The following is a 16,489-nucleotide window of genomic DNA, read 5'->3' on the forward strand; positions in this document are numbered from 1 at the left end:
CAGGTGAAGATGTTTATCAGTTGTAGGAGTCCCTTGGTAGAATTTTTGGACCACTCAGGTATACTATTTTATCATCTGCAAATACTGATATTCTGTCTTCTTCTGTTCCAATTTATATCCTCTTTATCTTCTTTAGTTGTCTTATTGCTCTAGATAGAACTTCAAGTGCTACATTGGAAAGCCCTGGAGAGAGAGGGCAGCCTTGTCTAATCCCTGATTTCAGTGGAATTGCTTTAAGTTTCTCTCCATTATTTTGATGTTGGCTATAGGTGTGCTATACATTGCTTTACTATGTATAGGTATGTGCCTTGTACCCCTGATCTCTCCAAGGCTTTTAACTTGAGTAGGCATTGGGTTTTTTTCAAATGCTTTTTCAGCAACTAAGGAAATGATCGTGTGTTTTTTCCTTTCAGTTTGTTTAGATGGTGTATTACATTGATGGATTTCTGTATTTTGTACCACTCATGCATGCCTGGGCTTAAGCCTACTTGGTGAGGGTGGATGCGATTTTTGATGTGATCTTGGATTCTGTTTGTGAGTATTTTATTGAGTATATTTGATATTTGCATCAATGTTCATAAGGGAAATTGGTCTGAAATTCTCTTTCTTAGTTGGGTCTTTGTGTGGCCTAGTTATCAAAGTGACTGTGGTTTTATACAATGAGTTTGGTAATCTTCCTTCTCTTTCTATTTTGTGGAATAGTTTGAAAAGAATTGGTATTAGCTCTTCTTTGAAGGTCTGATAGAATTCTACACTGAATCCATCTGGCCCTGGGCTTATTTTTTGGGTAATGAGACTTTTGATGACTGATTCTATTTCCTTAGAAGATATAGGACTATTTATTTGTTTACTTGGGTCTATAGTCAAGCTTGGTAAGTGGTAGCTATCAAGAAAATGTTCCGTTTCATTTAGACTTTCAAATTTTTTGTCATATAAGATTTTGAATTAAGATCTAATGACTCTGAATTTCCCAGGTATCTGTCACCCTGTCTCCCTTTTCATTGCTTATTTTGTTGATTTGAATATTTTGATTTTTGCCTTTTTAGTTTGACTAAGGGTTTGGCTGTCTTGTTTATTTTCTCAAAGAACCATCTCTTAGTTTCATTGATTTTTTTTTAATTGTCTTTGTTTCTAATTTATTGGTTTCATCTTGGAATTTGATTATTTAGTGATGTCTACTCCTCTTGGATGTGTCTGCTTCTTTTTTTTTTTTTTTTTTTTTTTTCCCCTAGGATTTTCAGGTGTTCTGTTTAGTTTCTTTTATGAGATGTCTCCAGTTTTCTTTATGGTCTTTGTGCTATGACCTTTATTTGTAATGATGCTTTCATTGTTTCCTATAGTTTTGGGTATGTTCTTCCTTCATTTTCATTGAATTCTAGGAAGTCTTAATTTCTTTATTTCTTCCTTGACCCAGTTGTCATTGACTAGAGCACAGTTCAGTTTCCCATGTGTATGTAGGCTTTTTGTTTTTTCTGTTGTTGAAGTTCACCTTTAGTCCGTGGTAATCTCATAAAATGCAAGTTATTATCACTTTTCTTGGTTCTGTTGAGGCTTGCTTTGTAACTATATGGTCAGTTTTGGTGAAGGTTCCATGAAGCACTAAGAAGGAGGTATAATCTTTTCTGTTTGGGTGAAAAATTCTGTAGATATCTGTTAGGTCCATTTAAGTCATGATGTCTGTTAGGTCTATTTTATTCATGACATCTGTTAGTTTTATTATTTCTCTGTTTAGTTTATGTCTCAATGACTTCTCATTCGCAAGAGTAGGGTATTGAAGTCTTCCACTTTTAATGTGTGGGACTTGATGTGTGATTTAAGCTTTAGTAATAGTTCTTGCATAGATTAAGTGTGCTTGTATTTGGGGTATAGATGTTCAGAGTTGAGATGTCATCTTGTTGGACTTTTCCTTTGATGAGTATGAAATGTCCTTCCTCATGACTTTTGATTAATTTTAGTTGAAAGTCTATTTTATTAGATATTACAATGTCTACTCCAGTTGCTTCATGAATCTTTTTGCTTTGTCAAGTTTTTTTCCAGGCATGTACTCTCAGGTAATGCCTATCTTTGTGGCTGAGGTATGTTCCTTGTATGCAGCAGAATGATGGGTCCTGTTTATGCATCCATTATGTTAATCTGTGTCTTTTTATTGGAGAGTTAAGTCCATTGATGTTGAGAATTTTTAATGATCATTGACTGTCAGAACCTTTTATTTTGCTGTTGATGTGGAAGTGTGTTTGTGTGCTTGTCTGATTTTGGCTTTACTGTAGTGAAGTTATTTATATCTTCTGGTTTTTGGGTGTATTTAACCTCTGCAGGTGGGACTTTTCCTTCTAGTATCTTCTGTTGTGCTGGGTTTGAGCATACATTTTAATTAAATTTCATCCTGTCATGGAATATCTTCTTTTCTCCATCTATGGTGATTGAAAGTTTTGCTAGGTATAGTAGTCTGGCCTGGTATCTGTTATCTCTTATGATTTTCACGATGTCTGCCCATCACTTTCTGGCTTTTATAAGTCTCTGCTGAGAAGGCAGGCATAATTCTGATTCATTTGCCATTACATGTTATTGGGCCTTTTTCTCTTGCAGCTTTTAATATTGTTTTTAGTTCTGTACATTTAATGTTTTGATTATTATGTGGCAGGATGATTTTCTTTTTGGTATAACCTATTTGGTTTTCTCTAGGCATCTTGTATGCTTATAGCCATCTCTTTTTTAAGATTGAGTAAATTTTATTCTATGATTTCATTGAAAATATTTTTCTGGGCCTTGGAGCTGGGAATCTTCTCTTTTTTTCTATTCCTGTTATTCTTAGAGTTTGTCTTTTCATGGTGGCCTTGGTTTCTTGGCTATTTTTTGTCAGTAATTTTTTAGATTTATCATTTCCTTTGATGGATGCATCGATTTATTCCATGTGTCTTCCATACCTAAGCTTCTTTCTTACATCTCTTGTATTCTGTTGCCAATGCTTGCCTCTGTCATTCCTGTTTTCTTCCCTAAGTTCTCTCTCTCCAGCATTTCATCAGTTTGTAGTTTCTTTTCTTTTCTTTTCTTTTTTTTTTTTTCCTTTTTTAAAGAAGATTTATTTATTTGCGTACAATGTTTCACCTTCATGTATGCCTGACCACCAGAAGAGGGCGCCAGACCTCACTGTAGATGGTTGTGAGCCACCATGTGGTTGCTGGGAATTGAACTCAGGACCTTTGGAAGAGCGGGCAGCGCTCTTAACCACTGAGCCATCTCTCTAGCCCCAGTTTGTACTTTCTATATTTTTTCAATTTCCATCTCTAAAGGCTTCAAACTGTTTGCCTGTACCCTATTGTATTTCTTTAAGGATTTTCTGTTCCACTTGTTCTATCCATGCATAACTATGTGTTTTATTTCTTTTTCCTAAATAAATCTATCTGTCCCCAGCTTGTCCCTTACTTACTGTGTATTTACCTTCTGTGGTTCTAGGACTTGTAGCTCTGTTATCATTGTCTAAACATCTAGTATCTACATATAAGAAAATACATGCCATATTTGTCTTCTGGGCCTTGGCTACCTCACTTAAAATGGCCTTTTTCTTGTACTCTCTGTTTCTATTTGAATTTCATGATTTCATTTTAAATTGTTGGACAACATTCTGTTGTATAAATGTAGTACATTGTCCTTATCCATTCGTCTGTTGAGGGAAATCTAGCTTGTTCCCAATTACTGGCTGTTATGAGTAGAGTATCAGTGAACATGGATGAGGAAGTGCCTTTGTGATAGAATGAGTTATTCTTTAGGTATATGACCAAAAGTGATATAGCTGGGTCTTAAGACAGCTCTATTCCCAGTTTGCCTGTGAACTAAGTGATTTCCACAAAGGCTGTACAATTTTGTGCTTCCACCAGCAATGGATGATTGTTCTTCTTGTTTCACATCCTTGCCGGTATGAGTTGTCACCTGTGTTATTGATCTTTGACACCCTGACAGTTATAAGATGGAGTCTCAAAGTAGTTTTGATTTGTACTTTCTTTATAACTAAGGATGGTGAATATTTCTTTCAGTGTTTCTCAGCCATTTGAATTTCCTCTTTTGATAATCTCTGTTTAGATCTATACCCATTTTTAGTCGAGTTATTTATTTCTTGACATCTAATCTTTTAGTTCTTGATATATTTTGGATATCAGCTCTCTACTGGATATGTAGGTGATAAAAATCTTTTCCCATTCTGTAGGTAGATGCTTTTTTCAAATGACGGTATCCTTTGCCATGACAAAGCTTCTCAGTTTCATAAGGTCCTATTTATTAATTGTTGATCATAGTATTCATGTTTATGCTTATCAGTTCTTGACTATTGCCCACTTTCTCTTCTATTGGCTTCAGTGTATCTGATTTTATGTTGAGGTTGTTGATTCATTTGGAGTTGAGTTTTGTGCAAGGTGATAGACATGGATCTATTTGGACTCTTCTATATCCAGCCAACTAGTTTGATCAGCACAATTTATTGAAGTTCTTTCTTTTTCCATGTGTATTTATATCTCCTTTTTAAAAAAAATCCTTAGATATCCATAGGTATGGGGACTTATATCTGAGTCTTCAATTTGATTCATTTAACAATATTTCTGGTTTGTGCCAATACCATGTGAGTTTTTTGTTTGTTTTATTACTATAGCTCTACAGTACCATTTGAAATCAGTGGTGATGTTACCTTTAATGGTTCTTCTATAATTCAGGATAATTATAGCTATCACAGTTCTTTGTGTTTACATATGCTGCTGAAAAATTCCCTTTCAAGCCCTGTGAATAATTTTGTTGGAATATTAATGGGGGTTGCATTGAATATGCAGATTAGTTTGTTAGGATGGTTGTTTTAACTATATTAATCCTGTTGATACATGATCATGTTGATCTTTCCTGTATCTAATGAGATGATCATGTGGTTTATGCGCAGTCTGTTCATGGTGGATTAGATTTATCAATTTATGTATGTTAAACTACCCCTGAGTCTTTATTATGAGCTTACTTGATCATGGTAGATGATCTTTCTGATATATTCTTGGATTTGGCTTGTATACATTATATTGAGAGTTTTTACAAATATGTTCTTGAGGGAAATTGGTCAATAATTTTCTTTCTTTCTTGGGTCATTTTGTGGTTTATATGTTAGCATAACTGTGTCCTCATGAAAGAAATTGAGATAAATTTTCTCTGTTTCTATTTTGTGGAGTAATTTGTGGAGTTTTGTCTTTAACTTTTCATTGAAAGTCTGGCAGTATTCTGAGCTAAAACCCGCTGACCCTGAGATGCTTTTTAGGGGGTGTGGTTGGGAGACTTAACAATTGTTTCTACTGTACTAGGGGTTATAGGTCTGTTTAAATTGCTTATCTGATCTTGATTTAATTTGGTACATTGTGTATATTGAGAAAATTATCCATTTCTTTTAGATTTTTCAATTTGGTGGAGTACAACTTTTTAAATTATGTCCTTATCGTTCTCTGGATTTACTTATTATCTCTTGTTATACCTCCTTTTTAATTCTAATTTAGTTTTTTTTAATGTTCTTTGTTTGCTGTTTAGTTAGTTTAAGTATGGGTTTGTCAATCTTATTGATTTTCTCAAAGAAATAACTTTCTGTTTTATCAATTCTTTGTATTTATTTGTGTTTCTATTTTATTATTTCAGACTTGAGTATGCTTATGTCTTGCTTTCCACTCCTTTTATCTATGATTTCTTCTTTCTCTGGTGGTTTAAGTTATGATGTTGTTAGAGATTTCTCCACTTTAAAAGTTGTAGGTATTTAGTGCCATGAACTTGCCTCTTAGAATGGCCTTCATTGTGTCTCACAAATTTGGGTGTGTTGTAGATTCATTTTTATTCACTTCTCAAAAATCCTTAATTTCTTTTAAATTCATATCTTGAGCTGTTTTTCATTTAGTAATGAGTTGTTCGGTTTCCATGAGTTTGTAATAATTCTATTGTTGACTAAGTAACTTTAAAGTATTTTATGTAGGATACCATTCTTTTATCTAAAGTTGAATTAGTTATGATATAAATTACAATTTTAAAATATACAAAATGAAAGATTTCAACAAAATTTAGAATTTTATGTCTCAGGTAAAATATTGGTTATAGAATGGTAATATCACTCAATGGTAGAGCATGTGTTCATTACTAGTGAGGGAAGAGAGAGAAAGGGAGAGAGAGAGGGAGAGAGAGAGAGAAAGAGAGAGAGAGAGGAGAGAGAGAGAGAGAGAGAGAGAGAGAGAGAGAGAGAGAGAGAGAGAGAGAGAGAGAGAGAGAACTTATACTGTGAGGTATTTTGACTTATTTGTCTTATATGTTTTAGAACCTTCATAATAATATTCATAAAATAGCATATCTTCATATAGTGAATAAAATACTGTAGTGGAAGTTCAAAATATAACTGTGATTATTAACCATTGTAGGTCAAAGAAAGTGTTTTTATTGCACAGTTTAAGTTCAGCATTCATGGCCAGGAAATGTAAATTACTATAGTATTTCAGGAGTCACAAACTATATTCAGTAGATTGGAGCCAGAACAGATAATTATAAATTAGATCAAATATTTATTATAGCTTGATATTTATTTTTAGCTAATGTGATGTATTTTAAAAGTTCATTTAGAAGATAACGTATGTACAACATTGTTTAATGTTTTCTGAACTGCCAGCTTCCTTCTGACTCCAAGTGTCTCATGTGTTGAAGTATTTTCTCTCTTGTTTGCACAGCTGATTATTTTACAGACTATGATGTTACCTGTGGTTCTCTTGGCTAAGCTGGCAAGCAATGATGCATGCCTTGCCAAGCAAAGTGAGGCTGAAGACTGACTCAGGTCTGTGTTTTAATGAATTCATAGTTTCTGAGTCTTTCGAATCATACCTTTTCTTAACTGAGTTATTGCAGTGGTGCGGTGAAAGTTCATTGTAGGTAAAGTACTTTGACTTTTAAATATAATGTAAATCATCATCAAAAATGTATCAGAAAATATCATATCCATATCAGAATTTAGTTATTTATAAATAATAGCAATTCCAAAATATGATCTCAATTAATTATATTTATTTTGATATCAGTGAAATCAGAGATGAAAATCTCATATTTGGATATAATACAGTTATAAGTCTAAATAAATGGTAGCAAGTAGTTTGAAAATGGTTATGTATAGTCTTAACAATTGAAGTGAAATTGTGAAACCATAAAAAGTTTAATCACTATAAATTGACTCTACATTGTCTTTATTCTCTAAAGCCCCTGTGAGTCTCAATCTACCATGAAAGGTTATTCCCATAAATTTGGCTCATAAAGTCAGTCATAAGAATTCTTTCTAGTCTGAGGTTTTAAAATTATGACTTTCCATGTAGAGAAGAGTATTGCGTAGACAGGTTGTCCACAGAACAGCACTCAGCAACGGTGTTCAGTGAAACTCAAGATTGTATGATTCTCAGTGTTTCCATCGTACAGAGAGGCCAGTGAGAGAACAAGAAACTCACTGATGAATACCTACAGTGCACTTTAAAGCCTGTATTTCTAACCAGATATGTAGACTGCAACACATTTATTGGACCAACTCTAAAACCTACACTTTACCTTATAACAATGTTGAGACTTAGGATTCTAGACAAGAAAGGTAAATACAAAAACCACAAAATCATTCATGCAAAAAATTTAGCGGAAACAAGAAAATAATAGCAGCTATTAGATTTTAACTTTTGATTTTTAATTGATAATACATACTTCAGATTTGGAAAATAGAAACATCTGATCAAGTGTCTTCTTCTTCATCGGAAACCACCATGCCTCTTGTACCAGTGAACCCAAAGAACACATCTATGATAGATCCTTATAAGTTGTTTGTACCCGGCATCATATAAGTCAGGAATGAATCTGAGCCAAATTAAATTGCATTATAAAAGATTAGGATCTGCCTTTCAATGGGGCATGACATTGGTTTCAAGTAGGAATTGTGAGTGAAGACATGAATCACATCAGTACTTCCTAGTGACACACTGTACATAAACTCAACTGTTTCATTTGTGTCGTAAGTGTCCAACAGGAAGAGGACTGAGATCTTGTTAATCAGAAGCTTGTCTTTGGCTGTGTGCATGTGTGCATGTGTGCATGTGTGTTGCTTACTTTTGTCCTTGTTGATAAAAACAAGTAATTTTTCAATCGAATATTTCTGTTCATTGCTAGTCTCCATTATGAGTCCTGCTAAGATGAAATAAGCACACGTAGTAGAGCTTATACTGCTATACTTTGGTGTTTTGGTGCTTTGTTCTATTCTTCTCAACGAAATGTTAACTTTTTTCAAATTAATTACTTCTATATAAATTCTTGAAATATTTTATCTGTATTGCCACATTCAAAAAAAAAAAGGAATAACGATCTGTGGAAACTTCAAAATGAAAGTAAAATATTTATTAGAATGAGTTTTAAGATATCATAGTTGTGCATATAAATTTAAGTCTAGAGGGGATAGGTTTTAAAATCTAACTAGAATCCTCAACCATTCATTTAATGATGATGAAGATATTTCTTCTTACTTAAATATCTATGGTAAGATGCTAGAAATGAAATTGCCTAGGAAACAAAGGGATCAGAATGGAAGAGGACGGTGTAAAAGAGAACAGGAACATATAGGGCCAATATGCTTACACATACTAAATATTGTTTGAAAATGTCCTTGTGTTACATAGTGCCATGTAAAATGAATATTTGCAATCATGAAAACATTTATATATTTCCATGTGTATTGTTTACCTAATACATAGCTCAATGAAAAATCTTCTTCCATAAATACTATAAGAAATAACAAAAGAATTTTTGAATGTTAATAGTTTTTAGGTCAAAAATATATATATGTAATGTATAGTAAAGTCTAAATCTCATTGTTTAGCTCAGTAGTTTTCTATTGTAATAAGCACTCTTAATTAAGAACCAATCAAGAAGGTGAATATTGTTCTTTCTCTAGGATGGTGGCACTCAACCTCCCTAAGACTGTGACCCTTTAATACTTTCATATGTTGTAGTGACCCCTCGACATAAAATTATTTTCATTTCTACTTCATAACTGTTATAAATTGTTATTTAAGGGGCTGGGGAGATGGCTCAGTGGTTAAGAGCACTGACTTCTCTTCCAGAAGTCATGAGCTCAATTCCCAGCAACCACATGGTGGCTCACAACCATCTATAATATGATCTGATACCCTCCTCTGGTGTGTAGGGGTACAGGCAGGCAGAGTACTGTATACATTAAAAAAACAATAAATTGTTATTTAAATCTCTGTGTTTTTCTGATGGTATTAGACAACCCTAGTGAAAGAGAGGGTGAACTCCAAAAGAGGTCACAACCCACAGGTTGAGAACCACTGTTCTGGGTGTCTTTGAAGGTGGCACTTTATTACATGTTTGAATGCTCTTCCAAATATAATAAATCATAAAATATAATCTGTAACATCCTTCATCTTAGCTTGTGGATTTTGTCAGTCTTTTTAATGTATTTGTGTTTAATTTACTTTCATTGTTGTGCTGTTGTTCCTTGTACCATTAGTATTACCACACACAAATAAATGGCAGCACATATAAAGGAAATACAGTACTACAATAAGAATCAACAGATCACAACTCCACTTGAGAGGACTGACAAGTGCCACTGTGGAAGAGTTCCAGTTACCTTGTGTTCTTGCCAACACTTGATATTACCCATATTATTCACTTGCACCATCTTATTATGAACATTAGATCATTATATCATGTTGTTATTATTCTTACAAAAGGAAAAACAACTTCTTTCGATGCATCATATTCTTTAAATTTTATTATAATTTGTAATATTTTACTATATAAATCATAATAAGAAGAGGTAACTCAACTATTTAATAATAGAGTAGTTGAATGTATGCTTCATTATCAGTTATAATTCTGATATACTTTTACTTGGACTTCTTTAATTAATTAACTGTATCATAATCTGTGCAATAAAAACACCGAAAAGCAAGCAAGTCCTCAGGTTAACACTGGGTACCATCAGTGTATGTCAAAATACTTCCTGGCATGTGAACAAATATGAATGTGAGCTAATTAATAGCTTCATTGAAATTGAGAGTAAGCCTTACTTACTGTTGCCTTTACTGTGTTTGTGTTTCTAGCAAAAAAAAAAAAATTGTGACAATTGTTGGACAGTCTTCTAGTGATGGCTGCTACTTCTCTGTTTAGCTGACAAACCTGAATTTTTTTTTTGAGATTTATGAAGAAAATCACATATACTTTTCAATTATAAAATGGTAGATTTTGAACATGTCTTAATTAGAACAAAAGAACCATTGCCAAAGTAAGTGCATCATTAATGGTGATAGCTGATTTCATTATCTGTCATGAATAATAATTTAGTAATTGTGTTTTAGAGCACACGTTCTCAGGGCCACAGAGTTGCTGTGTTTACTTTATAAGGAGTGACAATCAGAAAACTACCTAAACTACAGAGATCCGTGAGCCTGGAGCATGGCTTTAATTATAACACAGATACACAGGTGTGTCAGGCTGGTTGCACAGAACAGGGTTTTATCAAGGTAGTCCCAGTGAGAGACGTGGAGAGGAAGCTGGGCAAGGCTGCCTTTGACTCTGAAGCAGGTCTGGCCCAGAGTTTAAAAATCTATCTTTAAAATAATCTGGAACTCACTTCTTTGGGCAGCCAAAACAGAACTTAGAGGTGCGTTTCCTAGTATCCACTAGGAATTTGGAAGTACATACAAGTACGAGAGAGGAGAAGGCAAATAAGTCCATGTATGTTACAAGTGTGCCCTACCCATAATTATCAAGGCGCCAGTTAACCTTGACCTCCTGAAGCCCTGCTGTCATCTGTCTCAGTGTTACAAGCACATTACATATTTGGCTTCTTAATTAATGAGACTGAATAAAGATAATGGCTAATGTGGGTAAATAAAAACTGTCAGAACATCATCTAAGATGGAGGCCAGTGAGAATTCTGAGTGCTTGTAACGAAACTCCAAGAGAACAAAGCAAGCATCTTGTGACCTGTTTCTTCAAAAGCACCAACTGTTCTCGGGCTGCGTTTTCATGACTCTCTCAAGTGTAGAAGATGAGATAGGAGTGAGTTTACTTCAAATTGTTCATTACAACTGGCTATTGTACACTTTCAAATGGCTATTCTTTAAACTTATTTTCTATGGCGATGTTTTTAAGACTAGAACATTATTTCATTTTTTTCAAAGCTTTTTTTTTTTAATTCCAGTAGGAATATTGAGAAGAAGGTGTGTTAACAACTATGACAGACTTTTCAAAGTGAAGGATAAAAACCTGCATGAAAATAATGTAAACATCACTGTGGGGATGGCTCAGCCGTTAAAGGCTAGGCTCACAACCAAAAATATAGGAAACCTCTATAACTTACTGTCATAACATAAAGACACAGGTTACTAGAGGAGAGTTTTACTCACAGAAGGTGGAGTCTGCAGCAGTCTCTGGACCCTCCACCTCAGAGACAGAGGCCTTGGCGTTCTTTCCTATGTATGTTGCTCGCTTGCTCCTACCACTTTCCTTTCAGGAATGGTATCTTTGTCAGGAATATATGTCAGGGGTTACTTTACTTATAAAGCTACAGTATACTCTCCAGAAAACAAGTGTAGTTATACGGCTGGATTTTACTCACAAGTTTGAAATTTAAAAAAATATGATGAATGAATGTATCAGTGAACGGCTAAATTAGCGTTGACATTTTATATTCCCAGATTGGTAATGAGCATTGTGAGGATAAGAATTATACCTTCATTTTTACCTAGTCTATTGGTACAGAACATTGAATGAAATAGGAGTTGATACATTTTGGGGACTGATGAATTTAAATATTTTCATGAATAGTAAGTTGATACTACATCACTGGCATTTGGAGAAGGTAACAGACATTCAACTGCCTTCTACTGCCTGTGAAGAATCCATTACTAACATTTGTATTTTTTTAAAGTAGACCATTTCTTGTATCTACAGAAGATTTTGTGGATTTTTATTTTCTTATAAAGTTAATTATTTCATTTTTTGCTTGTGTGTCTAAATGCCATGTGTGTTTGAGTGTGTATATGTGTCTGTATACATATATTTGTACTAGCACTTATCTCAATAGTACATAAAACCAATTAGCACAGATAATGTGGATGTGTGTAGACATGTGTGATTCAGCCAGAATTATTGGCATCACACACACACACACACACACACACACACACACACACACACACATACACACATACACATACACACACATATCTTTTATCAGGTTGTTAAAAACAATTACAAGCCAAATATGTCTTTTGTTCTTTCCACTATAAGTATCTCAGCTCAGTAGAATGGTGTGACAGTTCATTCATCTGTATTCTGAGAAGTTCTGCCTTGGTGGTTATTTCTAGGGGGTGAAATTCAAACTCAGATGTCTCAAGCAGCTCTCAAGATGCTACTGACCAGATCTCCAAGTCATGAATCTTTTCTTTTCACTCTGTTAGCTATGCTCAGCGTGTAGTTGGAAATGGAATCAGAGCCCAGTCTGGAAATCCTGAAGTCAGAGTCAGAGGAACTGACCCTGTGATAAATCAGATCATTGATAAGCTGAGGCATGTTATCCAGGTAAGTCCTGGCATGATCTTTAATTTTATTATACTTATTTTTATTTTATTATCAACTTACTTTAAATGGTGTATGAATATAAATACTGTCCACAAATCTCTTGTTGAGCCATTAGTATTTAAAGTCAATTCCTTTGGTATGGGTGAACAATCTGCATTTGTGAACAGTGAGTCTGCACATGTTGCATTTCAGTAATGAATCTCTTAGGATAAATTCAACCTCAGTGAAGAAGCTGCAAGCCCACAGACAAGTGTGGCCAGTAAAGAGAACACATATCAGACCACAGAAGTCAGAGTTACCTTCCATATAGCTGTAAGAATGTCATGAATGTTGCAGTGTCCTTAACGAAACTTATCAGTAAATATTCTGCAGTTCTGCTGCTATTTATCTCACATTTTGCATAGTGAGTTCATAATCTTCCTGGTGTGTGCTCATTAAATACTTCTGTTTGATCTTTTATGTCATATACATTTCTGTTTTTAATATATGATATATGAAGCATATTCAGATAATTATCCAAAAGAATATTTCATTGAAAGAATTTATTCATTGGAGTAATATGTTGCAAATTGTAAGTACCACATCCACCCCATATCAAAGGCTACTTGGTGTACAAAGGACTATTCCTTAAGTTACAATCATTCTGTAAAAATTTATGTATATATACATCTTCATTTTAATCAAAGCTTATAGATTATTGATCATTTTCATAATGATACTACAGAAAATCTAATAGTTCTGAGTATTATTCATGCCTAACCTATATCTGAGTCACTTGTATGACTGTCGCTTAAGTTTATTAGAGACAGTTATTTGGGCTCAGTTCATGAGTCTCTACATCCCAATGGGAGTGTATGTAAGGGAACACAGAGGCTGGTGTTTAAAGGGATAGACATTTTTTTTTTTTTTCTGGGAGGCAGTGGTGGCTACATTGCTTATTCATTGTATGCACTGTGACACTTCAGCAATCCCTTTGTGTTGCAGAACCAAAGGCAAATTGTTTTCAGGAAAATGTGTAAAGTATAAAAAACAAAATGCTATGTGGAATTCTGAGAGCAAACCTAAATCCCTCACATAGGTAAAGCTAAAACTAATTTCCTCTAAGACTAGGCTCCAAGGTGAAACAGCTATGCCATGCTGTCAATAAATTAAATGTTGAGGTGTGTCTGAGGAAAGAAAGCCTTGAGACTGTGTTGGGAGCTGAAGCAACAGGAGGAAGGTATAAGCTGCAGGCACTTGGGAAGGGTAGCTGAGGTCGCCTGGAGAGCTGTTGTCCCCAGAAACAGTTGTTCTCAGACCATCTATGACTATGCTGCTTACATTTACTAGAAACTCTTTTTTTTCAAATTTCCTTTTGACTGGAGTTTTTATTCTCTACAGCAACAAGAAGGTTTGCCGCTGAAATTGATCTAGATATAGTGAGAGCCTAGGAGACCTCAAGAAAACTTAGAATCTTCTTTTACTTCCTAAGTCTCCTCTGTGGCTTAAAACCAATATATTAACAACTGCATACACAGGCAGAGTAGATTTCATTATATGCATCTGTACATTTTTCTTAGTTGGAGGTTCCCCAAGGAAAGGTGTATGGCATATGGGTTTGTGGTTGAGAGTCCTGGCAATCAATTATGGTACAGGAAAGTGACACTGGGAAGTAGAATAAACAGAACTGCACTGCACCATTCTGGTAGAAAACAGAAGTCTCATCTTGACTCAAGCTCAGGTTGGAAGACTGTGTCAGGTTGTCTGCATCGAGTCTAGTAGGCATATATTTTGTCCTCTCTGTGCACCAGATATTGCTGGATGACAGTGGGTTAAGGATCAGCTCTGCTAACCCAGTTCCAAGCCAACAGTGACCAAGACAAGACTAAGACCTGCAGCTGCCAGAGTGATTACCTTTATCAATGTGACACCTCATAGTAGTACCTAGTATGTGGTTGGTTTTAGGTGTATGTTGTTGAAATTATGGAGAACAGTTGATAATAAACCAGAATGGTCATAACAATCAGCTCACTATAATGCAAGACAACACATTCTTATTGAATTTTATGGAGGGTTACAAACAACTCTCTATTTTCTGAGTGCAAACAAACTGCAATAACTTTATTTTGTTAGTTCATTGATAATTGTAGAAAATTAAATATGTCATCTAGAGGTGCGGTAGTAATTGTGTGCAGTAGGGTAAACATAAATATACATACAAAGGGCAATCAAGTATCATCTATATATGTATCTGTCATCTATGACATATGTGTATATAAGAAGACACCCTGCTGTATCTAATATGTTTTTAGCTGCTCTCTATTACGTAGGTAAGTGCTCAGACCTAAGAATGTTCACACAAAGGAATTGATAGGTCTCCAATCCCTAAAAGCCCTGTGGAGAAGGGCTTACTGATCTATTCTTCGGCAGCATAGCATGGCTAAGTCCTTGTTACAAAGGCATCAAAGCCACAACCTTTGCAAGGTATTGCCAGGATATGGTCCTATTTTGTAAGCCCCTGTTTAGATTGCACCCCATTCTTTCATATTTATGAGTGTGCAGATTCCAAATCATTCAGGCTTCAGTTCCATTATAGAATTACAAGAAAATATCAAATACATACTGCCTTTGAGGTCTGAATTTCAAGTCTTTTGGGATCATATGGCTGAAAATTAGATTTTTGCAAAGGATCACAGAAAGTCATATCCTGAACAGGTGTCATGGAAACATTAACCTTTCCTGCCTTAGAATGTACTGCTTTATAGGCTGCCTTCCCTGCAGACGAAGAAAAGGTTTTGTTTTGCCAGACTCCCAACTCCTGATAATATGAATGTGCCCAGCAAGGTAGGTAGGTGTCCTGTGTAAGAGCAAAGGACAGGTGACAGGATCCCTGGTGTCATTTGTGAGACACATTCAGGAAGACTGTCCTCTGCTGTGAGAATTCATTACTTTGGGAGTAGTGTGGCCTAAGTGAAGGCAGGGGCATTGAGACATATTTCACAATCCAATCCATAGGTTTAGATGATCAAGTAAGCCTTTGTCTAAAACTTTCATTATCATGGATGTTAACTACAGTTGTACCTGTATACTATGGAAAAATTCTACACATTATAAGTGAGATTCATGTACCCCTTGCTCTTTTGTATGTGTTATGAGTATACAAAATCATCCATCCATTTCTTTGCCAAGAAAATATTAGTAATAATTACCTCCATATGTTTTTTCTGCAACACTTGTGTTTTGGCCTGCTCAAGCTGTGACCTCTTTTTCTCTGACTTCTGCAATTAATCACTAAACAAGTCGGTAGAGACTCTATGTCAAAACGACCACATTCTCAATGTTTTTACAGTAATTATATTAAATACATTTAACATACACCTTTTAAGTTTATAGTTTGAGGGTAAATTTACACAATAGTGAGCCAAAGTAGATGCTTCTATTCCCTGTGGGTTTGCATTCCAAGAAAATGTAAATGAGCAAGCATAACAGTAGCTGTCAAGAATTACAAAGAAAGCAACAGACTGTGAGAAGAACTTACAAAGAGTGCACTACTGAATGGAGAAAAAGAATCAGGAAAATTGGTGAGAACTCTGGGGTGGAAGGACCAGGAGAAACTTTCTGATCTTCAAGAGGCAGACAGCCACAAGCCCGCAGCAGCAGCATGAAGTGCAGACACAAACATAAAGGATGCTTGGGGGAATATAATAGGCTCTAGTTCACATGTTTTATTCTAAATAGAAGAGGAAGATGTTTACAGCAGTCGGGGATGACTTGATTTATATTTTACGAAGATATTTCTGTCTCTATTGTGGAACGTGGACCTCCTGGAGAAAGAGTCGAAGAATGCCATCCTGTGGATGATGATGGTGATTGGGAGCTGAGTGATCAG

General features: G+C 35.0%; 1 protein-coding gene across 1 annotated transcript in view; it reads left to right on the plus strand.

The window, feature by feature from the left end:
* The first annotated feature begins 10,268 nt into the window (after nucleotides 1-10,268).
* Nucleotides 10,269-16,489, plus strand: part of Gpc5 (glypican 5) — an 899,046-nt gene continuing 892,825 nt past the window's right edge. The window contains exons 1-2 of the mRNA XM_051161022.1: nucleotides 10,269-10,318; nucleotides 12,501-12,621. Coding sequence (XP_051016979.1) covers nucleotides 10,269-10,318; nucleotides 12,501-12,621 — 171 coding nt within the window. The remainder of the gene's footprint in view (nucleotides 10,319-12,500; nucleotides 12,622-16,489) is intronic.

Source organism: Acomys russatus, chromosome 18 (genome assembly GCF_903995435.1).
Source record: "Acomys russatus chromosome 18, mAcoRus1.1, whole genome shotgun sequence".
Classification (NCBI taxonomy): Eukaryota; Metazoa; Chordata; class Mammalia; order Rodentia; family Muridae; genus Acomys; species Acomys russatus.